Source organism: Lipophrys pholis (genome assembly GCF_963383615.2).
Source record: "Lipophrys pholis genome assembly, chromosome: 16".
Lineage (NCBI taxonomy): Eukaryota > Metazoa > Chordata > Actinopteri > Blenniiformes > Blenniidae > Lipophrys > Lipophrys pholis.
In genome coordinates, this window is record NC_137634.1 from 15187721 (window position 1) to 15211675 (window position 23955).

Consider the following 23955-nt stretch of genomic DNA (forward strand, 5'->3'; position numbering starts at 1 on the left):
CTCTGTCGAATCAGCATATCAGGGCTCAAGCCAAGCCTCACGGAGAGTAGCACAAACATGTCCTGGATAATGGGATTAATTTATTTATTTATTTTTTTCGTTCACTTTACATAATGTGCAAAATGTGCCCGTGAGAAAGATACATTTTCCACAAAAGTTTGTGGCAATTGTATTCTAATATTGTGTAAATGTGACATAATCCAGTGTCATTTATGCACTTTCATCACATAAGGAAATCCAATAAAAAAAACATGAAGTGCATGGTTAACTTCCCTGTCTCGAGCATAGCAGTTTTGCAGGCATATGCCAAAGGATTGCCTTAGTAATAATCTCCTAAAACAGCAGGGGAGGGGAGTGATGGGATGGGACTGGCACACAGCTTCCACGACAGACGGCTGAGGGCAGCGCTCTGATGTGAATTCGTATCCTCACTATATGGATGTCACATCTTTCCATTCAATTTTCCCGTCTCCTTGCCGCCTTGCTTCAGCAATGCAAGCAAATTGTGGATGATGATTCCCATGAGATTATAGTGTTCGTAAAAAATACATGTGATGAAATTGCTTCGGACACTGCCTGCTTTTTGTCGCCATTATGGTCACAAGCCTTTTTGCTCATGTATGCCCGGTGTCTGCATGGTTGTATGTGTGTGCACGTCTGTGTCATCAGAGGCAGATGTTAGGCACATAGATTAGGTCTGGCCGGGGTGTGTAATCCTGGTGTTACTGAGAACAGCGTGGATTTATAATCACCCACACAGCTACCCCTCAATAAGCAAGGACGAGGGAATGGTAATCTCTCATACTTTTCCCACTTTTCTACTTATCTCTTGCCTTTCTTAAACGATCTATCCTTCAATCCCCTCCTCCTTTATGTAACATCTTTTCATCCTTCTGTCCATCTTGTTCCCTCCCTGCTGTGTCCATCCAGATCTGGAGGAAAGTCATTGTGAAAAATGGAGCAGAGAAGAAGTAGAAGGAAAAAAAATTGAAGGGAGCTGTGGGAGTGGAGGTTTAAAGTGGCTTTGCTGACTCTATGGTGTAAATGCCAGATGGTTCAATATAAAGCTACCACAACGAAAGGGACTGGCAGGTCCTCATCAGTTTTCTCTGATGCATGATGAATGAACACAACAGTCACTTTGTATAATTCTCAGTTTCTCTTTGCTCTCACACACCCTCATATTTGCCTTGTCACAAGGACAGCCAGCACATATGGACGATGTTAAACAAACAGGGCGATCATCAAACGACTTTGCTAATGACACTGGGCAAGTTATTAAGACATGTTGCATAATCGTTGCCTAGATTAATTCACTAGATTCTAAATCAGTATGAATAAATTGTAGCATTCCCCCTGTCTCTGACCAGGCAGCAGGGATGTTTCCACCTGTAGAGCGTTGTTTACAATTTCAGATGTTGATTCTGTGTGCACCATGGATGCATGCTGGCAGAGGTAATGTTATGCCATTACAGCAATGCCCTGTGGGTAATTAGTCTTCACTTTCTTTTATGTAAATTCAACACCAAAAAAACTCCAGAATGAATGAGCTGAATCGGAGAAAGCTGACATGCCACTTGCACTTTTCGGGACCCCTTGCTGTTATTGCTTGAGGAATACTTAGCATATGACGCTAATTGATTAAAACTCATTTTCTGTGTTGCTTTGTTGTGACAGGTAGCGATAACAGAAGAAACATAAAGTCAGGTGCTGTGATCACATTAGGGAGCTAAACTGGCAGATTATTTTTAGAACGTAAAGCTGGTAACAAGTTTTATAACAAGTTTCATCAAGCTTTATGAGGGTTTTACGCAGTAATGCAGAAGTTTTTCTTGGGTTGAGGAAAAATAGAGATTTGTCTCCCTCGAGTTCTGCCTTGTACCTGTCTGACTCTTTTGTGGTTCATGGTTCCTGCAGGGAGAAAGAACATAACTGGAACAAGCCAGCCAATATTTTAACTATAAACTATTTGAATCTACTGCACTGAGAAAGACTGCCATGCACTATATATATCAAGTATTTCACTCAAAAATGTTCTCTTACTGTTGAAAAAATGAAACAAAAATAATTTCTGTTATAGAAATGCAGCTATAACCGCTGCTATTGGCTATTGTGCACTTTGAATCAATTTCAAAGAACTGAGATGCTCCCAGAATTTTGTTTTCAAATCACATTATCCCTTAACTTCTGAAATTCAGACAATAGTACTTCCACTGAGAGCTGACCTGTGTTACGGCACTTACATATTGCATGTTTGTGAGTGGGCGAGTGCATAGTTTTCTGTCAGACAGCACTGCTACTCCCTCCCTGTAGTGATGTATCGAAGAAGCATGAACTATTTTGAGGGGAGGTATGTTATCCTGAGTAGCAGAAACAGAGAGACAGAAAAAATTCCTAATCCGTACGGCAGTAAAAACATGGGCCAGTCACACATAGGATACACACCTCGACACATTCACAACCTTAATTGGCCAAAATGTGTTGTATGTGTCAGGGAAAGATAAAACTAAAGCAGCCAGATTATGTCTTGTTGCCATGGATTTTTTTTCCCTTTTCTGTCTGATAGTCAGCCTGTTGGTGTTTATACAAGGAGAGTTAGGTGATAACAAGGACAGAGTTTGTACTCCACAGGGGGTGCAGGGATGGGAGTGGAGGTGGGGAGAGAGTGTAGGAATAATGGAAACCCACAAAGCTTCCTTGGTGTGTCCTCTACCTCTTACAGAGGGTTCACAGCAAATATGTAGAGCACACTGACCACTGCCTACTTTCAACCTTGTGTCATCAATCATAAAATGAATTACTATGAATTACTAAGATATTTAAAAAATGTTAATGTGAAGTTTCTTGACTTGAGATTGTGTGCAGATGTGCACGTCCTCATAGTCAAGTACATCACTTTAAGACATGAAAATGTTCTGCCTTCATTACTGAATGCTGCCTGTGGAGGATTTTTGTTTTGGTGCAGGCGCATTCATTCGTGGATAGATTTTTCAGAGCTGCACACTCTGCATAATATTGTTATAGCAGTGGGACATATGGAAGAAAACTCACAACAATGAGGAGTCCCACACAATGAGCCCGATACATTTATTCAAGTCACCAAACAAATCACTTCCTGAGGTAAACAAAAACGCATAACGTGAAGATTATGCTAAAATCTGCTCAACTGTTGACAGCGTGTAAGGCCAGAGCAATCTTTGACGTAATCACACCAGCCTTTTCAATTGAATTCAAAATAAAGTTTATTGTTTGACTCATCACACAATTTATCACATTCCAGAAGACATTCTTACGCCTTCATGCCTTCGTGGGAAATTGACGACTTTAAGCTCTGCTCAATGAATCTGCCAGATTCCAGTGGGGAGGGAAAGAAAAACATACAAGAGGCGTGACAAGACTGACTTGACAGGATTAAATATTTTATGGGGATTATTTATCTCACGCAGTCTGGGTTGAGATATAGCTAACCTGCTACAGCACATCAGGTACATAATCACCCAAAGGAAACCCAGTTCTTACTTTCCAATGCAGTTTGATTCTGCCTGATTGGAGCACAATCTCCAAGTCCTTGTAATGTGCATCACTTAAAACCTCCCAATCACTTAAAATCTACTGGAGATCAAATTCAAACCCAGTAGATGGCAATCAAGTAGTAAAACACAACAGCAATAAAGGCTCACTTGTGAGTAGAGTTGATTCACAGTCTTGATGTTGTGGGTTTGAAATGTCAGCCTTTGGAAGCTGCTGCTGTGCACCGAGCTTGAATGGCCTCATAGTATTCCTGTGGGGCTCCTTCAGGTGCCCCGGTTTCCCCTCCGCAGTCCACCGACATGCAGTTCAGCTGAACTGGAAACTGCAAAGTGCGCACAGGTGTGAATGTATTTGTCCACGTGTTGGCCTGTCAGGGAAGTTTCTCTGACTGTTGCTTTATTCCAGTAAGGAAACGCTTCGGCAGTCCACTTACCCGCTCGGCCTGGATGACAATAGGTAAAAGGAAGATGAACGGATGAGTGGACACCATACCGTGAGCCATAAATGTATTAGGTGACACTACATCTAATCATGACTGTGTTAAGGTCTGCCGTCCGGCATGTGGCCATGTGTTACAGTACAGAGTGATTCAACATCCTGGCTTTCTTGCCATCATATTGGCATTTTTTAAACTAGTCATCACAACAATGTGACCTTGTATATTATTTCACTTCATCTCACGTAAATGTAGATCGTTTGTACTAATGTAGCATCCATATTATTTGCAGGACGACAGTGTTTTTAGTTCACCTACATTTACCAGTCGCTGTAGTGCATGACAAGTGTGAGATGAAGGGAGGTTGGTGCAGCTGTTTCCATTACAGTAAATCTGACGGTTCACATCTGGTCTGGCTCGTTGCCAAACCACAATTATCTTGAACTGCCATTTTGAGTATGTTTACCCAACAAAAGCACCCAGTTATCTTCAACCGGCTTATTCTCTCCGTGCTTCATAGTCGTTTAACACAGACTTTATTTCCATTTGTATTCCTCTTTGTTGTATGTGTGACCTGGAAACACAGCAGCATTTACACTCTTGTTATCAGTGAGCCAAACATGTGCAGATGTCCTGGGTGAGTGACTCTGCACTTCACGGTTGCATTTCCACACAAGTCTCTAAGCCTTTCGGTACATAATGTTTGAAAACCCATCCACATGTTAATACAAGGTGCAAAGTAGACGCATTTCTATCTGGAGCATACTAAACACTTTCACTGTAGCAATATATACAAAATACTCAATGTACATTGATAATAGTGTTAGAATGTGTGAGCCTGTGTACACACTGTCTTCCGTAACCGCATAGCATGTATTGTGAGTTAACATAGTGGGTCGAAACTATTGTTGATCAACATAATGAAGCCTAAAGTACTGTTCTGAAGCACAGTTATATAAGCTGAATATCCAGCATGTGTGTGTTTGTGAAGAGGTGCCGCCACATAATGAATAGCGAAGTAGTAAAAAAAATAAAATAATCAAAGAATAATTAAATGATTAAGTGTAGATCCCCTGGTATCAACATTTGCTAATCTTAATAGCAGCTCTCAGGCTACGTCTGAGATGTGGGCGAATGGTTCTCTCTAAAACAACCCTGAGCGTGTGTCGAAAAAAATAATAAATGCATTAGGCGTTACATGGTTGACTTAACAAAGCGATTGTGTATGCGTGTGCCTGTACGTGTGTGATCTAACAGAACGTGGGGTGAAATACATGATAACTTATATGCATACGTCGGTCTGATCTGAAACAGAGACACATGGGCTCCAAACGATGTGCTTCAGCAACTCTAAATAATAAATGTAAAACAATTGATTCGCAGCCAAACTCTCATGCAGCTCAGGTGAAGGCGTCTGGAGATCACATCTATTTCCTCTTATGCCTCCAGCTTATAAATGAGCCAAGGGATTGGTGTTGGATTAGAGTTTGTTTACACCAGGATAATAATGTGGGACAGTAAAAGTATATATGGTAATTTTCTTCTTCAATTATTTTTAGACAGTGGACCAGTTGTGTAGTATTATAAATGTCAAGTATAATCAAAGAGGATCAGGCTGTCTCTCTGAAACTTAAAAGGGGTAGGAGGAGGAGATAAAGGGATATTGTTTTTAACAGTCTGGTGTATTCATTTGAATCCATCCCAGCCCCCTGCGGGTTCAGATCCGGTAGAGGCTCTATTTGTTCGTGTGGCTCTCCTTGCTCGGAGTGACACAAGGTTCAGTAGTCTCTCTAACTCGTCTCCAGAACCGGTTAGATTGCTGGAGCCAAGCCCTCCTTGATCCTCCTCTGATTCCCGCCATTCCCCTGTCTGTAGATCCCATGCCCGGAGTGGAGGCAGAAGTTGTGCCGGGTGCAGATTGAGGCCCGGCGGGCTCGATGGGTATCCTTCGTAGGCCCGCCGAGTTGGAGGTAGGGTGTCATAAAGGCTCTCCCTGTCTTCATCTTGCTCAGGATCACGCCCAGACTCTCGGTATTCCTCATAAACAGGCGAAGAGCTGTCTTCGCAGCTGTCATGGTCGTGCAACTGTTTGCGATCCCGGTGTAACCCCGGATCTCTGCTCCTGCCACCTGTGTTCTTTCCCACTGCGTCGTGTTTCCTTTTTTCTTCTCTGTCTATGGCACATTTTCTCTCCCACTCACCAGACTGATTCCTCTCCCACTGGAAAGCTCTCCTTGAGGGTTCCTGTCCCTGCTCGTGGCCCCTGTCGCCGCTGTGGCCCATCACTCTGTAGTCCAGCTGGAGCGAGCGTGTGCTTCCGCCTCGTCTGATGTTCTGCTGTGTGTCACTGAGGTTGTAATGCGATCCTGCTACTGGCGGATGCAGACGTGATGGAGAGACCCAGCTTGAAGTTTGACAGGAAGACTCCCACCGGTATGCTGAAGATAAAAGCAGCATCAGAAAATGAATATCTTCTCAAACTTGAAAATGTTATAGTGACAAACGACATATTTGAACTGAAAGTTAAGAAAATAGAGTTTTGCACTCTCACTTAGGAGCCTGCGGGTTTATTTCCTGGACAAACCTCTTGCTGCGGAAGTACTAGAAGTCTGTAGTTTTCACTTGACTGTATCTTAAGAGACAAACAGCCTTTCGGCATTTCACAGTGTGAGTAAGAACAAGATTATCTGTTTAATAGGATCAGTAAATGGCAAAAGGTGCCACATCAATAGATCAACTTCACTCCTAAAACAACAGAATCATAAAAATCTTATCTGCAGGGAGGCAAAGTGAGAAGACATGAGTTTTTGTGTGTCAGTGAGAGGACTGATTTTCACAGTTACTCAGATCAGTGTAGATACCGTCTCTGCCCTTGTAAAACCCCCAAAAGAGGGTGCAGAGATATGGAATTTACTGGTTCTTACTAATCAAACTACCTCACATAAAAGTAAAAAAAAAAAGGTAAGCCAATTTTCATGGCATCAAAGAGAAGCATGCATATTATCTGACTTGTGTTTGTTTCTATTTCTTTTCTCTTTAGTCTTTTTTTCCCTGTGCTTATTATCTGATCCCTTGATCTGTTTTTATTTTTGTAGAAAAGTGTTGCTTGTTAGCTGCGTATGGGAGCGTGTGCATGTGCGAGTGCGTGCGGCATGTTTGAGAGTTTGTATCTGATGCCGCGGGAGGCTCGTGAATGGCTTTGCTTCTCACTGTGTCACTATGGAGTTTTCTCTGTGTATTGTGGGATTTCTCCTGCGTGTTTACACTGTGTAATCACTCCATTTCTCATCTTGTATACTGTATATTAATGTGCAAATACACTTCTTTTTTGGGGGGATTTCAGTTACAGTTCATGCTGTTAAATGGACTGACACAGAACTCCCCACTACCCCACAACTTCCAACAAACTACAGCATGCAAGCTGCATAATTCATGGTTAGGTTAATGAGCTGTGAGTGAAAAAATATCATATTGATGAAGTGAAAAAAGCCGGAGGGGTCACCCTCTGTGTGGGATGGAGAGTACACTTCATTAGTGTGCTGGAGAGCTCCAGCTCCTGGTATATAATGCATGACACATGTGTGGACGGAGGTATCTAATAGACAGCCATGCCAACAAACCAAAAAAATTAATAAATAAAATTGGGAGCTCCTACTGCCTTGTCATGCTGTGAAAATGTCTTTTTTCTTTCTAAATTATTATCAAATGAAGGGTTAAAGGGGGAAAAAAACAAATAAATGCTCTTACAATCCACAATGTACTCTTTGATGAACTCTACACAAATTTCATCTTTGCTCTGCAGGTGGCGGCTTGCTGTCAATAAGATGGAAAACAAAACAAATGGGACAAGAAACCTTTGATGATGAAACGCCCATAAGAACAAGTAAATGCAAATGAATTATATAGTTATCGCATTATGATGCAGAAGCAATGGATAAGTGGAGGGTGAGGGCGAGGGTGGCATGCAGTCATTCCGCACAGCACTGACTTATACAAAGAGAGGAAAGGAGACACACATGGGCACGCACACACATGCACAATGGGTCATAAGACTGACTGGACAATAATTAAAAATAGAATTTATTTCACTTTGTGTCAGATAATGCCACTTGTACTCCAGTTGGTTGGCAGTGGCAAGAAAAGAAAACACAGCCTTGCTCTGGGTGAGTAACGGAATGCTTTGTAGACCAAGTAAATTACATGCAACTGAGAACAAACAGACTTAGTAACTAAGAGCCAATTAATATTGATTGTAAGACTGTAACATGAACAACTGACGGGGACGTAGGGATCTTTTAGGACAGGTGCAATTGGACCATGCCTCCTCTGATGTCTGTTTGAAGAAAACCATGCATTTAATAAGATGGGAAAGCCAGTGTTCAGACTGTGGATGATGCCCCATTTAGAGTAACCCCCCCCCCCCCACCAAAAAAAAGTCAGTGTTTTAGGCTGCCTTTTCCTCTGCTGCTCTGTGCAGATGCGAGGCTTGGCTCAAAGTGCCCCTAAAACCCACTGAGACCCGCAAGGCGAGGGTGAAAGCTTTGCTTTCCTGGGAGTGAAGACTACTGCACCTAATTAAAGCATCATCATAATTCAAATTATTTTAAATAACCACACACTAGAATATAGTACATGACATTTTTTGACCCAGTGTGTTTATTTTATCATAGAGAATTGTTGGAATGATGCAGTGTTTATATAAAATTCTCAAGTTGTAGTATAACTTTGTTGTTTGCGTATGAATGCTTTCTCACAGTCTGCTTTTACATATGGCCAACATCCACAACAATGCCTGTGACCTGATTGTACTGTTTTGATAGATTCAAAATGGAAAAAGCTATCAGAAACCCACTCCATATACAACCAAGAACAGGAAGCCTACATTTATTTTCAAAATCTGAAAAAGAAAAGGAATAGTATTGGAAATCTGTACTCTATAGGGTATGCGAGATAATAATGTAAAGAATATAAAAGGCTGGGTTTTCAGGAGCAAAAGTTTGAGATATAAAGTCAAAGGGAAGGCGAGTTAATAAGATGTTTTTCAGTTGCTTTGCATCTCGCTCACCGGGGCGGTTCCGATGCTGTTCTTTGTCCATGTTTGACACTACAAAGGGAGAGAGGAAGCCAAAGTCAGAGAAAGACTGAGACAAACAACACAAAAACCAAAGGGGGAAATTGAAACAGAGAGAGATCCAGTGTCAGAAACTGACAAAAGTATTAGAAATCTAAGCAGGACTGTTTATTGTTAATAAGAACGAGGATTGAACAGCAGAGGCACTGCTGCATTCAGACATTGTATCTTTGTGCTCCTCCTCTGAACATATACTTTGGCATCAGAAGACAGACACAAAGGAGATAAAGGAGTTAACAGAAGATGTTCTTTCATACCTTCACTTTCAATATCATCAACAGCATCATTGACTAGACGTATGACTGTCACTATGGAGGCTAGAAGGAACACAGAAAGACAATCTGAGAACAGGAACAATGTCAATGCGTTGATGAATAGAGTAGAGTTTCATTTGCAGAGTGTGACGGTGATGATATGGAGGATGTATACGACCGTGCACGTGTTGAGAACATATCAGAGACATGTTAGTCTCTGAAACACGTTTGTGTGTGTGCTTGCGCATGTGTGTGTGTGTGTGTGTGTGTGTGTGTGTGTGTGTGTGTGTGTGTGTGGGAGTGGGAGTGGGTAGAAACACAAAGGTTACTTTCTGTGCAGCTACGCTAATTAGACAGGAAGACGAAAAAAAACATTGACATGGATTTGCTGTCTAAAGAACACAACCCCACATACACATGCAAGCACGGATGATCATTAGGGTGTTTGACTTCCACTCGCTTATACTTAGCCAAGGAAAGATCAATGGCATTGAGTTATCTGGGAAAGAAAAGAAGCACCCTACACAATTCAAGAAAGTTTTATTTAAAGGATTACTTCCTTTCACGGAAAACCTATACAGTACTTTTGATGTATGGATCCGGTCGCCCGACGGTTCCAAGAAGCATTTCCACTGATTTATTGTCTGCTTGTTTTTTCAGAATATTAAATCAATTAATTCCCTTTTGTTCCAGTAACAGCATCCGGGGAGTGTTATCTTCAGGCGCGGTTTACAGAATTTCATTCTGCAAGGGATGGTCTGAGGAGTTCGAGTCGTACCGTTGTCGTCAAAAGACTCAGAGGTGTAGGAGCTGAGAGACTGTTCCTCACAAGTCGAGTCTGAGAGACACGGCGCTTCGTCCGTCAGCTCCGCAGCTTCTAGAAAGCAAAAACACAAAAGTTCAGTTTATAGTAAGATATTCCATTTAAAATTAAAGCCGATATGTATTTGAAGAGTCTCAGTCGTCTTAGTCATGGTCAGTCTCACTACAGAACGGGCCGAACTGAACTTGCTCCAGATTGGTTCTGGTCGAGTCATTCATCTTTAGGGTGCAGTTTAAAGTTAGTAAATTAGAACTGATGAAGTGTTTCGGATGAATATAAATTCAGGAATGTAGGACGTTCAGATTTTTATGTTTATCTTAATTCAATACAGATTTGCATATGGACATGTTTCCAATCCTTTACTTTGGCAAGTACGAAGCTTCGGAAGTCTGAGTTATCTAAATTGAGTTGACATTTTACAAAGTTGCAGTCGTCTTAATACCCTCCTCAGTGACTCAGATACTGAAGCTATAAATTAACTGGTTATTCAAAATGAGGATATCTCCCAAAGCGGTCATTTCACAATGGAGATGGATTGTTGAGTCTGCCAAAACCATATTAAGTGGGCTCAGGGGAAATAAAATAAATAAAAAACTGAAATGTGTCCACCTCGTCACACTCCCAATTGTCCATTCATTTTATTTCTAACTGACTAGCTGACAGTAAGTGTGGAGCATAAAGCTGTCACTCACATATAGAAATCAGCCATAACTTTATGACCATTTATACTGTGGGGGTCCTCTGCTGGAAATTAGTTTATGATTCAAACTGATATTTAAAGTAACAAATATTTTACAACACATTTTGAATGGAATGACTCCTTAACAAAAATAAATAAATAAATAAATAAAATCCCATTTCAGTGCAACTACTGCAGCTCCTCGTCTCCTCAGTTCAGGCTGTCTGCACCAGCAGGTGCAATGAGGGAGAGGGCCTCAAGTTGGTGCATCCAAAGAACAGTTTCTTGTGTCAAGAAAACCCCCCCCAAAAAAACCCAAAGTAAATGTCAGGACATTTCATACTTCCGAAGAAACTCAAGTGCAAAACTCTGTACACTATGTTCTGGTGACTGCTTTCTATGGATTACCAGTCATTTGTTTGGAATGTAGATTTATGTGCTTTCTCACTGTCTCAGACAGCAGCCCTTTAAAAAAAAAAAAAGGAAACAATTCATTAATATGTCCAACTTTTCATGCTTGTGTAAGAGTAGCAATTTCCCCTTTTCTGCATTGAGTGTGCCCACTTTAATTTTCTGACCAATCGCATGATAGTTGCCAGACCAACATACGAGACCAAAAAGAACGTGTCAAGAACAAACCATCCTTCTAGTCCCCGGAGAGAGAACAAATGTCTCTGTTCTTGTGAAGTACGTATAGACTTTGACTCCTCGAAACAACATGTCGATGGCAATAACACATGCTAAAGTAGAACAAATCACATGACAAAGTTCATCTACTGCACTGTGGCGACTGAGGTGAATGTGGCTGAATGAGAAAAGAGAAGCGATTGCAGTCATCCGAGGCTGTTTCTGAAGTTACAAAACTGGCATTTTGTCTTGAAAGAGCCGAATGAAATTTCTTTTGCTGGCCTTAAGATCTCCAGGCGCCTTTAACCAGCGTGCCTGTAGAGTCCTCAACAATCTGTGTGATCTCTGGCTCTGTTTTTCTTCCTTGAGATGTTATTTGGATGGTTGGATCCTTTCGGATCACTCAGAATTGCCTCTGAGTGATTGTTTGTCAAAGCACAGCCGGGGGGGCAGAGCAGGTGTTTGAGTGTCACAATAACTTTAGATAATGCAATGTGGCAGTGAAAACTACCCGAAACACGTCCTGTGAAGCCGAGTGAGCGCTACGATGCTGTACCTAACGGTCTAATCCAGCTGCAATAAAATGCCTAGTTTCACCCTATTGCTCAAAGTAATATCTATAGAAAAACGACAAAGCAGAAATCATGGGCTCAAAGAACAACTTCACTCGCAAAAAGAAAACGATAAGAAATAAAAGGTGGCAGGTTCAATGATGTGAAGTGAAGTAACTTTGAGCAAACTTCTGGCAAGTGCAGACGTGTGTTTGCCTCAGAGATTGATGAGAGTGATTGAAAAAAAACAACAACAAAAAAAAAACCCATCTAAAAGCAGAAAACTGCTGGCAGGAATTTCACTGTCTTTCTTGCTGAATTGCATTAAACTTTGTAACAGTCATGTAAGGGAAGTAATTTTGGTTCGCATTAAATATAAATGATTGTTTTGATCATATATTACATCATCTATCTTCTGTGTCGCGTTATCCAACACGGAGTCACAGGAAGGAGGATACACTTAAACTCACACCTACGATAACCAATAGAGTCAAGAACATGTTAATTCACACAAAAGCAGGCAGCCACTATACGACTGTCCATCCTTGATCAGATATTCCATCCACCCATCTTCTATACTACTTCATGCAGCCGGGGGTCTGTGACCATGGCTGAAGGCAGTTTACAACAATCACACACACTCATATTCACACCTGGAGTCACCATCTAGTTTCAGATGTATGCAAGGGAGAAAATACAAACTTCTCTATAGACTCAAACTCAAACTCGGGGTGTTCTGGTTGAGTGGCAAGAATGGTAAACAATGATCAGATGTTTACATACAGTATGCTCTTCTAAGAATAGCTGCATTTTTGCTCAGATTAAGAAGGTAAATAACACTAATGCCACAGTAGTTAGTGCTCTGGCCTCACAGCTAAAAGGTTGTGGGTTCATTTACTCGTCAAGGACTTTCTGTGTGGAGTTTGCATGCTCTCGCCGTGTGTGCGTGGGTTTCTTCCGGAGCTCCGGTTTCCTCTCACTGTCCAAAAAAATGCATGTGAGCTTGAGTGGCACCCCCGGTGCAAACTTATATTTGTGTATAGCTGTGTGTCTCTGGCTGTTTGGCCTGGATGGATGGATGGATGGATAGATGGATGGATGGATGGATGGATGGATGGATGAATGAATGAATGAATGAATGAATGAATGAATGAATGAATGAATGAATGAATGGATGGATGGATGGATGGATGGATGGATGGATGGATGGATGGATGGATGGATGAACTGGTGTGTTGGATATTGTCAAACAAAATAAGGAGCAAGTAAAAAATTAATTCTTATTTTGTCAGTGTTTGTAAATTAATCTAGATACAGAAAAACAAATGTTGTCCAAGAAACAACGAATAATCGTGAAGTCACACATATGAAAGGCACCTATGGTGTTTTTTTGTCTCGTTTTCAGAAATCAGTTAATCATCCAATCAGTCTGATGTTTCCTGTTCCTTCAACCGCACCCTCCATTAGATTGCTTTTTCGTGATTCTCAGTGTGCCTTGAATAAGTTTTGTCATTATATGTTGTTGCTTTTTAGATGTAACCACTTTTTTGTCTTGATTGTTGGATTTTCAAAAAATACCAAATCTTCAATTTCACGCTTCCCACAGTACATTTGTTAATCGGATTTTCTGGCCTTGATCCACCTTATAAGCACAACTGTTCCACGTCCACGAGGGGCCAGCGTGTCCGAACATCAAGTTTAGCTTTCCACGTCGGAGTCGCACGGTTACAGCTCAGTGCGTTCGGAACAAGTGAAATGCCCCTGTGGGGATGTGAGCGGTAAAACGGTGCCATCAATCAAACTAAATAAGGAAGGCAGAGAGCAGCCACCATTTCCTTCAGCATGCTGACTCTATATTTCGCAGGGTTTTTTTTCTTCCTCACAACCATTTCTGTCTCATAGTGCTCATCGTTGTGCAGGCATGTCAACATTAACTTCATTGGAATCTTTAATCTAACACCCACCTGAGCCACATTCTCTAACGAGTCCCAATTTTTATATTTCATTAATAATTTTAAAAGAAGTAAATCCTCATTTAGTAACTGACATTTGTCATGAGAACCAAAATATTTGGACCATAATTCTACAAAACACTCAATTAAGGTAAAATAAATGAATGTTGATATAATTCATTGCTTGGTAAAATGTCGAGCTTGTCATTTTTCTGTTTGTTTTTTGATTATTCATTTTTTTTTCCATTTCAGCCAGTGCATACCATTTTAATTGAAATGCTTATCATTAACACTAAGCCACACACAAGTCCAATCCGAACTCCCACTTGTTTTAACACTGATTTCTTCTCACCAACAAAAACATCTTAACAAATTGCTTTCCATGATTGACACAGAAATATTTCTGTCTGAACTGGCACTCCTTGAAAGAGTTCACTCTGTGAAACATCTTGTATTTTGGAACACAGTTGCCAAAACCGAGCAATACGGCCCCTGATTCGTTATCAGTGTTTTTCCAAGTATTTAATTATTCATTGCATTTTATTTATTCATACTGGCTCTGGTAGTGATAGAAAATGACCAGTATGCTCCCTTGTCAGTTGGTATTTCACTTGTTGAGACGTGACCGTGTACTAAATCGTTCATTCTTATGTGTTTAGGGGTTTGCTGTGGTATAAATCACTTAATAAACAGTTTCCAATTGATTGGCTAAACTGCCACTTAACACATGAGTCATTAACACAATAATTTCAACATTAGCTTGATGTAAGATTAAATACGCTCTAGTTAATGAACTGTGTTGTTAGTGTGAGCCCGAAAGGGAATAAGTGCGAGTCCTTATTTCTGCATACACTCAGCGGGGGAGCAAAGAAATAAAATAACCTATTCCCCATTACCACAGGAAGGAATCAATAATTAACAGGCAGGAAGTTCCCACTGCAAGCTGTATTATTCAAACAACAGGTTGGAGAGACAATCGAAGTATCGGACATCTTACCTGAGCGATGAAATGCACTGCTTTCATTTCACTGACTGAGCAGAAAATGTGAACAGTAGACGTGTTGACAGAGCTGGCGGTGAATTAACAAGCTCGGTGGTTGACGAAGGTGCATAAACCTTGGCCAAAAATAAGGGGGGTGGGAAATCTTGGCAGAAAAGTTCACTATCTCTGTTTGGAAGTTCTCCAGCGACTGGGAGTTTGACGTAACTTTTTTGAGCAAAAGTAGGACAAGACATCAGTTCTGGCTGATTACCCTGACCATCCAAACAGAAGTGCACTGAAGATGTGAGGGAGCTATACCAATACAGGAGGACATCTTTGCAGATAACGGCAGCGTAATGTTTCCCAGGAAATAAATAGCAGAGCTGAATTGAAACGATAGAAAAAGATAAATATTACTTTATAAGTGCCCCTGCTTACTGTGGGCCATTTTCTTTGATGTGTGTGATCAAAAGGCATAGATCACTGTGAAATAAGCTCGCTCAGTGAAGATGATGGTATGGCTCCAACACAATGAGTTCATGGCCTTTGTACTCGTCGCCTTTTTGATCAGTTTAGAACTGGCGCGCGCGCGCGTGAGTGTAGCATCTGTGCATGCACGCTGTCGCAGTCTCACCCTGTGGACTGTTATCTCTCTGTGTTCTCTCCAGCTCAAAAGCTCTCTGCCCCCACTCTTCCTCCCTCTCGTCCCTGGGCCTCTCCAAGCCTTTCTCCCTCACTTCTTCACCCTCCCAGGACACTTTGTGGGCCGGACTGTGCTCCGAGCGAGCGGCTGAAGCCGGGGGCAGGTTGGGCGCCACGCTGCACACGGCGATGCCCCTCCTGTTCGTCACCCCTCGGATATTGGACATGTCTGAGAGGAAGCTGCTCATCTGTAAGGATGAAAGAAAATGCTTCTTTTATTAAGTTTTAAAGATAATTAAAAGTCTATAAAACCAACAATGAAACTGTCCTACTAACAAATCTGTATTTCCTCGGGGAGAAATACCTTGTCTCCACAGACCACCTTCTTCTGCATTATAGTTTTGATTTAAGGGGGTTTATAAAATGAAGTTATTGAACTTTGAAGCTACTTTCCTTGCAGGCTGAACAAAACACTTACTGTGTTTTGACATCAAACTAAAGCAGGACTGTGGACTCTCAACTATTAATACTTATTTATACTATATGTTTAAACACTAATGCTATTTCTGAAGGCAATACATCCTAATTTCTCTCCACATTAAAATAGACCGGGGCATTGCATGGGCTCGGGGAAACATATAGCCCAAATGAGTATAACTTACTCTTCACAGCAATGCATGTATTTCTTGTTGCCTCTTTAAACAAATTAAGTTACAAGCCATGCATTAAGATATTATTGCTCGCAGATGTTCAAAGACAACAAAAAAAAACCATTTGCTGATGTGAGCAAATATTTCTGCATGCAACTGTTGCACCTGTTATTTTTTTGCAAATCTTATTTTATAGCTCGTAGTTTGTCCATATTACACTAATGCAAAATTTTGTTCCAATAATGGGTTTTTACTTCTATAATTGTTAGTTTTACACTACACAATTTTTTTTAAATCATTTTTTACTCCTCAAAAATGACATGAAAGAAGTAACCATTCTCCACCATTGTTCCTCTGAAAAAATACCCTGTGTTGAAAAATAATACCTTGTGTTTATATATATATATGTATTTATTGTTGAAATGCATCTTTCAGTTCCACAGAAGTCCACTGTTGTTCAAAATCTATAATAAAGCTGTTATTCGGTGCCTAATTCCTCTGTCGATGTATGTTATCAGTCCAACATTATTTGCTCAGCTGCAATGAATTACTACTGAAATACCAAAGTATACGCCTATAACTTTTCTCCAGTGTCCAGCTGTTAATCAGAATTTAGTACATTTTAAAAATAAAACACAATAATGCTACTCTGAGGAGCTGATGAAGTAATGGTGTGTTTAATTAAATTGGCTTGTCTCTAAAGCATTTATCATATAGTTCTCAGATTGGACTTCCATTGTTAGTTTGTTTAATTGTAATATTTACAAACCATGGCTTTACACGGGAAAAGATAGAATAACCTGCCCACTGTAAGTTATTGATTATGGTAGCACATCCTCGCAGTGCTTGAGTGACGCCACTGGACTTCTCGCATGTGTTTCACATTAAAAAGTTACTTAGTCTTAGAAGCAAAGTCCTGCCATATGCCTGTACTGTATTTTGTTTGGAGCAAGGCTCTGTGGCTTACATACGTTATCTTTGGCACACTGTGGTTGTTTGTCCCAAAGGCTGTTTGAAATGAAAAGAGTAATTACAGGAAGTACTATTCTGAGTCTCTTTCACATAATAAAAAGAATCATCCAAATTGCAGAAGCACAACACCAACAAAAGGGACCCAGGAGAGGGAAGTTGCGCTGTCACAACATAAATATTGATATTTAGATAAAAAATTGATTTTGCTAGGAATTTTCTTTTTTGTAGCTTCATAATAAATGTTGTTCTTATCTTAAAGGCTGCAGGACACTTACATGATACAATGCCCGCCTAGTGATCATAATAATAATTGTTTTGCTCAAAGATCCTGTCAACCATGTCTTTTGGAGGCAAAACGAAAACGTTGCTAGAATATTCAATGTTGCAGTGTTTCCTAGTTTTATAACTCTCTGCTCGTGAAAATGCCTTGGCGGTTTCCTTCCAGTCCAGTGAGGTGATCATATCGTGTTGTGATATAAGAGGCAAGGAATTAATTATAACACAATGTCGATGCGCTTCGTACACACCTGACTGCCCTCGCTGGAAGTGGTCCTGTCTCCATCTCCACTCCTCATACACGGGTTGCTGATTCCTCCTGGCAGTGGGGAGTGGGCAGTCGGACGCACCATAACCTGGGGCGGACCCCCGGTGCTGCCCCCCACTTCACCGTACGTGCCGGTTGGTCCCGGTGAACCCGACAGTCGCACGGCCTTAAACTCAATCCCCTCTGCTCCCATGCCAGTCTTGCGCAGCATGTAACTCGTTTCTGTGGAAATTGCCGAGATGCCCATCATAGCCTGAGCGCCTGGGCCTGGGTCTGACTCTTTCCTGAACTTGATTTTTTTCCGAAAGGCGATGAAGAGTATGAGGAGGAAAATAATGACAAAGCCAAGGACCCCGATGCCAATTATCTCTCCCGGTCCAACGTACGACAAAGGCTCAGCCTGGGTAAGATAAAAAAAATAAATAAATAAATAAATTACAAAAGAAGGCATGTCTTCTATTCTGAGTGTGAAAATGCATACTATATCACAGCCAAAAGGAAGCACATGAAGTCCAGGCCTGGGTATTTTCTTAATTAGGATTCTCTTTCATTCAAACAATCTCACACTTCAAACCTGGTCAAATGTTAAAAAGAACCAATGTTAAGGTGCAAATCAGATTTTCCTTCGGTTTGTGAAGTGTGGTAAGATTCCTTTTAAGTCAAGTTAGTCAGGCTGCCGCATGGGAGTAATAGTATATATTCATGCTTGTTAAGAGTCGATGAAGGCAGTGCAGCGAGCCTTGCACCTACAAATCTGTGTAACTCGTGTTGAACATGCAACAGGCTTAGTAATATCTCAGAAGGAAAGGCATCTTTTTGATTGATAAAATGAATTTGGATTTGTTGGTGTAAGCCTGAATAATAGAGTGTTAGATACATTTACATCTTTTATCTACTCACAACTGTGAAATATTACAATGACACCTCTGATCCTGCTGTGCACAGGAAATGATTAATACCAATCTTCCCTTTTTTTTTAAAATTAGACAAGTGACGATGACTAAGCTTCAGTAAAGTCAACCTTTTCCTTTCCAGCAAAATCTGTGCTAAAATGTGAGGCATGTTTTATAATTTTGTTCCAGTATTTCAGAAAAATAAAGGACACTTTAATTGCAGGAACAGTCCTGGTGATTTTACAAAGTGTAGTTACTAATCTGTTAATTATATTAGTCTTAGGGGGATTACTGAATGCACCTTGCTTATTAGAATATGCAACATTAATTGTGTTTGCATGCTCACCCCAAGACACCACATAGTGCTCGATAAAAGTCAAGAGCGTAACAACTTCAAATGGAAACTGTGAGTTGCCCATTACCACACTCTCATTCGTCCACGGTCAAGACAAAGATACAACGCGAGTGTGTTCGCCTTCCAGGAGGATTCTGCACACTCAAAATTCTCAACAGCTCCAATCTATATGTCAAGTCAAATTAGGTGTGAGCCCAACAGGTTTTGTTTTGGTTTTTTTTCGAACAAATTCGAGAGTATCCTGTGAAGATGCCTCTAGAGAAGTTTCTAGATGCCTAGACTGCCTCTAGTTTACCTGCGTGTCATCTCCCGGATCGCCAGGCGTCTGATCGTCGCAGAACTGACCCTCGTACCCGTCTGAACAGTTACAGTAGAACGACCCGAACGTGTTGACACACGCTCCTCCGACTCCACAGCCGTCCTGGTCACACTCATTCACATCCCCGTCACATCTGTAAAGGCGCAGACAAATACATTGATATGCATGAGGGCAGTGGAGATGATTTGTATCAAAGTGAAAGGGGAGCGTCAAAGATAAAAGCGCGCCAGTGAGTTTAAAAGACGGACAGAAAAGAAAGATTTTTAAGATCATCTTTTCAGAGAGCTTTTCTTTTGCTAAATAAGGGATTATCTCCGCAGATTCTTTTCGATCCGCATTTATGTTGTTCTGTAATATGGATATATCTCCAAATGTAAAAGCCTCAACACATTCTCTTGGATAAGGCTCAAACTCCCACTGAACAAAATAAATGTGGTTTTACTCCACACACATACGTGCTCATCTCTGCTTGTCATTTCAAACACGGCGTCCTGCTGTGAGGGGGGATAGAAAATACATGTGTCTCTCTTTTCAATTATTTTTTTTTTCCCGTGATAGGATTTCCAGAACATTTTGCAAGAGTTGGAATGACGAAAGAAGAAAAAGCACTCTGCAGGATGCTTCAGTCTGCTTTAAATATTCAGAATTTTGCTTTAAACAATTAAAGGGGAGGAAAGCATTTAATGCATTTCACTTTCTAAGGCTTTGATCTGCTCACCAGTCACACCTTCTTGTGCATATTTTAGACAATCAGGACAACAATTGACAAAGAAATGTATTCTGGAAAATTGCAAATGCTATTGTGAGATTATTTTTTGAATTTATAATTAGGACAGTGTGATATTTTATGACTATATTTGCTTTATTTGATTGTTGTTTGTGTAGAGTTTGCATGTTGTACTTTCGTTAATTTTTGACTGGGTACTGTGGTTTCCTCGCACAGTCCAAAGGCAAATATTTAAGGTTAAGTGGACACTCTAGTTGGAGAAAGTGGAAAGGAATTGAAAGAAGCGGTATAGAAGATGGCTGAATTGATTATTGTTGGCTTGTTTCACTTGTCTGATAGTTCTTTCAACTTTATTGTTTAGTGAGAGGACTTTGTATCGCCTTTTCAAGGTCGTAGATAAATTCCAATCTAACTACGTAAAACTAGGTTTAACTAAGCTGTGCCAATGTGAACAGTTTATACAAGAGACAAGAAAGTTTGTTATGTGTTACATGCAATGACAATAATGGCATTTATCAATTCAAATATGAGGCAGCTGAGAATAGTGTCTTTCACTTGGCTGTGGCTTCAATCGCTCATTCAATTTAAATCTTACCTGACTGTATTTTGAATTATCATGTGCCTGCGCTTCATTCACCTAAATACCAGTATATTTCAACTTCATCATTCAGATCTGATCAGGCATCTGTCTCAAAATGTAAAAACAATACAACAGAGCTGTTTCCTAATTTGAGTAAAACCTGCTCTCTAGTGGTGGCTCCACTGAACAACCAAACAGAGGAGGTTATTTCAAAGGCAATTGCGGAGCTATAATTAAGAGGGCAGCTACAGAATGATTACAGGCTTTTCAACCAAAATTATGCCGAATTAAATTAGAACTACTAATTTATGCCACACAGAAACAACTAAAGCAACACAGTGGGTGCTGATGTGCGAATATGTGTTAATGAATGTGTGTTTTCACACATGCTCTTTTATGTTTGAATGAAAGGGAAGATGCAGATGTTAAAATGTGTCTGACTGTGTGCATACTGTCTTCACATCACTCATCACTCCATCAACCTTGTAGTAGCAATGAGTTGTTAAGCCTTAAAAGTGTGTATATATGATTTGAGGATTTTATTTTTCTTACACCATGCCTCCAAGTCCTCGAGGACAGCCACAAAGGAAGGCAGAGCCTACAGGTTTGCAGTCCCCACCATTCAGGCATGGGTTTGGCATGCAGGATGTCAGTTCAATTTCACAGCGCCCTCCAGTGAATCCAACACTGCAACTGCACATGAACCCTGTTGAAAAGATAATCAACATGTCACTCATAATAGAATACTATATAATTTAAATTAGGTTAAAGTACCTAGATATACAAATGAAAAATGAATCCAACTAGATTGCCATAGCTGCACAAACTATTCAGAATAATAAAATATCTCTAAAATGATAAAATATGATGACACGTTTGAATTAAATTCACTACTAGAAGAGCATAACTGCACACACCCACATTCACATTATCTTCTGCATGTACACAAACCTCCAGAGGGCAGGCTGCTGCAGATGGCACCGTTGAGGCAGGGCTGACTGATGCATGGATCTGGGTAAAGCACGCACCCCAACTTGACCTCGCTGAGCCCGGCTATTTCAGCATAGCGACTCCTCTTATTCTGCAGTGGCAGCTCGTTACCATTCAACATCAGCGAGCCCAGACAGCCCTGGAAGCCGTCCTGAGCTCTCGGAGGTCCCCTTGCTCCCCGATCCCCAGTTCCTGGCCCTGCTTGGCTTCTGCCCGGCCCTGGGCTTGGCCTCTCACCTTGCCCAATCAGTGGCCTCACTTGGGCCCCAAAGAAAAATGACGAGTCTGGGGCCAGAGGCCAAAGACGTACAGGAGCCCGGGCTGCTCGGCGGCGTTCCACATAACTGTCATCCAGTGACAGGAGGGTGTAGTTCCTGGTCAGTTCCAAGGCAACTGAATGCCAGAGGCCATCATTTATTGGTCTGCCAGAGATTCCCATAATGCCAAGGGTGTTGTCACAGTCTAACTGGAACCAGAGTCGACCACCTTCAATCTGTAAAAGAAAAGAGAAAATAAAAACACCTCGTGACCAACGTGCTCTTTTTCCACCTGGATAAAGACTTCTGCTTATGTCCGTTCGAGTAGGAAAACATGATAAAAGTACAATTTCCAACTCACCTTGAGCATAGTACAGGGGTTAACACGTGTATACATAATGACGCCTCTTCTCTGAAGTGTTCGTATCCTCAGGCTGAGCTTCATCTCTCCACTCTGGCCACTTGCTGTCACTCTGTACCTGATATAACTGTTTCCAGAGAAGCTCAGAGAGGTTTGGCCTACAAATTTCCAACAGAAACAGATCAAGGATGAAAAAGGTTCAAGTAACACTAATTATAATGTGCAGCAGAGCTGTCAAACATACAGTGCACAGGACAAAGCCGGTTTGCCAGCAGCTCCAATCCAGCCTACAGGATGACTTAGTTAGAATGAAAGTAGAATTTTTCTCAAAAAAAAAAAAAGTTAGAAATAGCACAATTTTATAATGCGTTTATTGTTTTTGTTAGAAATTTCAATTGGTTCATGTTCTGTGAAAAGACATTAAACAAAAAGTTAAAATTGTCACAAGATACTCCCACCTTTTTCCATTAAAACAAAGTTTGTTATGATGTCATGTTACTGTGGTACTGACCCTGCCTCCTTGAGATAAAATGGAGCTGTACGCGGCAGTGGAGTTTAAAACCCCCGAGCTGCAGGACCATATACACTGAGGTGGTCCAACCTTAAAGCAGATTGAGATCACACCTGCACAGTCGTCCAGTCGCTCAGGCTGACACTGGCAGACAGATGGTGCTGTAGGACCAGAACGGACACACTGCATGTCTGCCGGACAGGACTGACCTTCACACAGCTCCACAGGGGTGGGGCATGCCCCTCCTGTTTAGAAGGAGACAGACACATAAATATCAGAAAGTAATTTGTTCTGGATGTCATTTGATCATAAATCGTTATAGAAATAAAGCTTTTAGATTGGCTCTAATGTATTCATACGTCTTTGTAAACAAACTGTACAGTCTATCTCAGTTGTTGCAGTATTTCAGAAGGGTGGCCTTAAAGCATGTCTACTCTTTGAACTTCTTCAATCATATCAGATAATGTCAACATTAGTATGAAAATTAACATAACAAAAATTAAGTGTGTCAATGAGTACCCTTGTTGGGGTTTTTTTTCCTTCTATGACCTTGTCATTTTCCAGTGTGGCACCTTTCCAAATATCTATCATTTTAAAATACTGGTTCCAGTGCTCACCAGGGCAGACGCAGGTCTCTGTGCGCCCGAACCTCGGCAACACCAAGCTCACCCTCTCTGTGCTGTAGGTGATAGGTGATCCACTCTCCATTGTCAGTGTGTTTTCACACACTCGATCCCCACACTCCAGCGCCCCAGAACAAGCACTGCTCACCACTACCGCCCCAGTCAGGACCCCTCGAATCTGACCCCGTGCTGCTGCTTGCTCCAGCTTTGCAGATAGCTCTTGTGGGGAGTAGAAGCCCCCCATCCGCCCGCCGCCCGATGTCTCTGGCCTCTCCATTGCTAGAAGCAAGTCAGTGTCTGATGTTCCCATCACCGGCTGCAGACTGAGTATGTGGAGGGGATCTGGTTGTCCAGGGGACCATTTCCAGCCCGCTAGTCCTCGTAATGTCAGCTTGATTTGGCTCAGGTAGCGACTTAGTAAATCCTCGGGGGACAAGGAGCTGAAACGTAAGGTAAGGGCACTACGCAGCAGTACATCCGTCACCTGCTCGACCTGGACTGACACATCAGCTATCACGGCAAAACGTCCATCACTCACTGTAGCATTCATTTGATATCTGCAAAA

General features: G+C 41.3%; 1 protein-coding gene across 1 annotated transcript in view; it reads right to left on the reverse strand.

Annotated features, from left to right (window-relative positions):
* Positions 1-3227: 3227 nt before the first annotated feature.
* fat3b (FAT atypical cadherin 3b) overlaps positions 3228-23955 on the reverse strand; it is a gene marked incomplete at its 5' end in the record, with an annotated part of 68098 nt that continues 47370 nt past the window's right edge. The window contains 12 exons of the mRNA XM_080483681.1: positions 3228-6405; positions 9033-9071; positions 9356-9415; positions 10131-10229; positions 15601-15856; positions 17758-18174; positions 19318-19474; positions 21201-21354; positions 21600-22131; positions 22257-22414; positions 22881-23012; positions 23385-23947. Of these exons, the coding sequence (XP_080339807.1) occupies positions 5654-6405; positions 9033-9071; positions 9356-9415; positions 10131-10229; positions 15601-15856; positions 17758-18174; positions 19318-19474; positions 21201-21354; positions 21600-22131; positions 22257-22414; positions 22881-23012; positions 23385-23947 (3319 nt within the window). The 3' untranslated portion in view covers positions 3228-5653. The remainder of the gene's footprint in view (positions 6406-9032; positions 9072-9355; positions 9416-10130; positions 10230-15600; positions 15857-17757; positions 18175-19317; positions 19475-21200; positions 21355-21599; positions 22132-22256; positions 22415-22880; positions 23013-23384; positions 23948-23955) is intronic.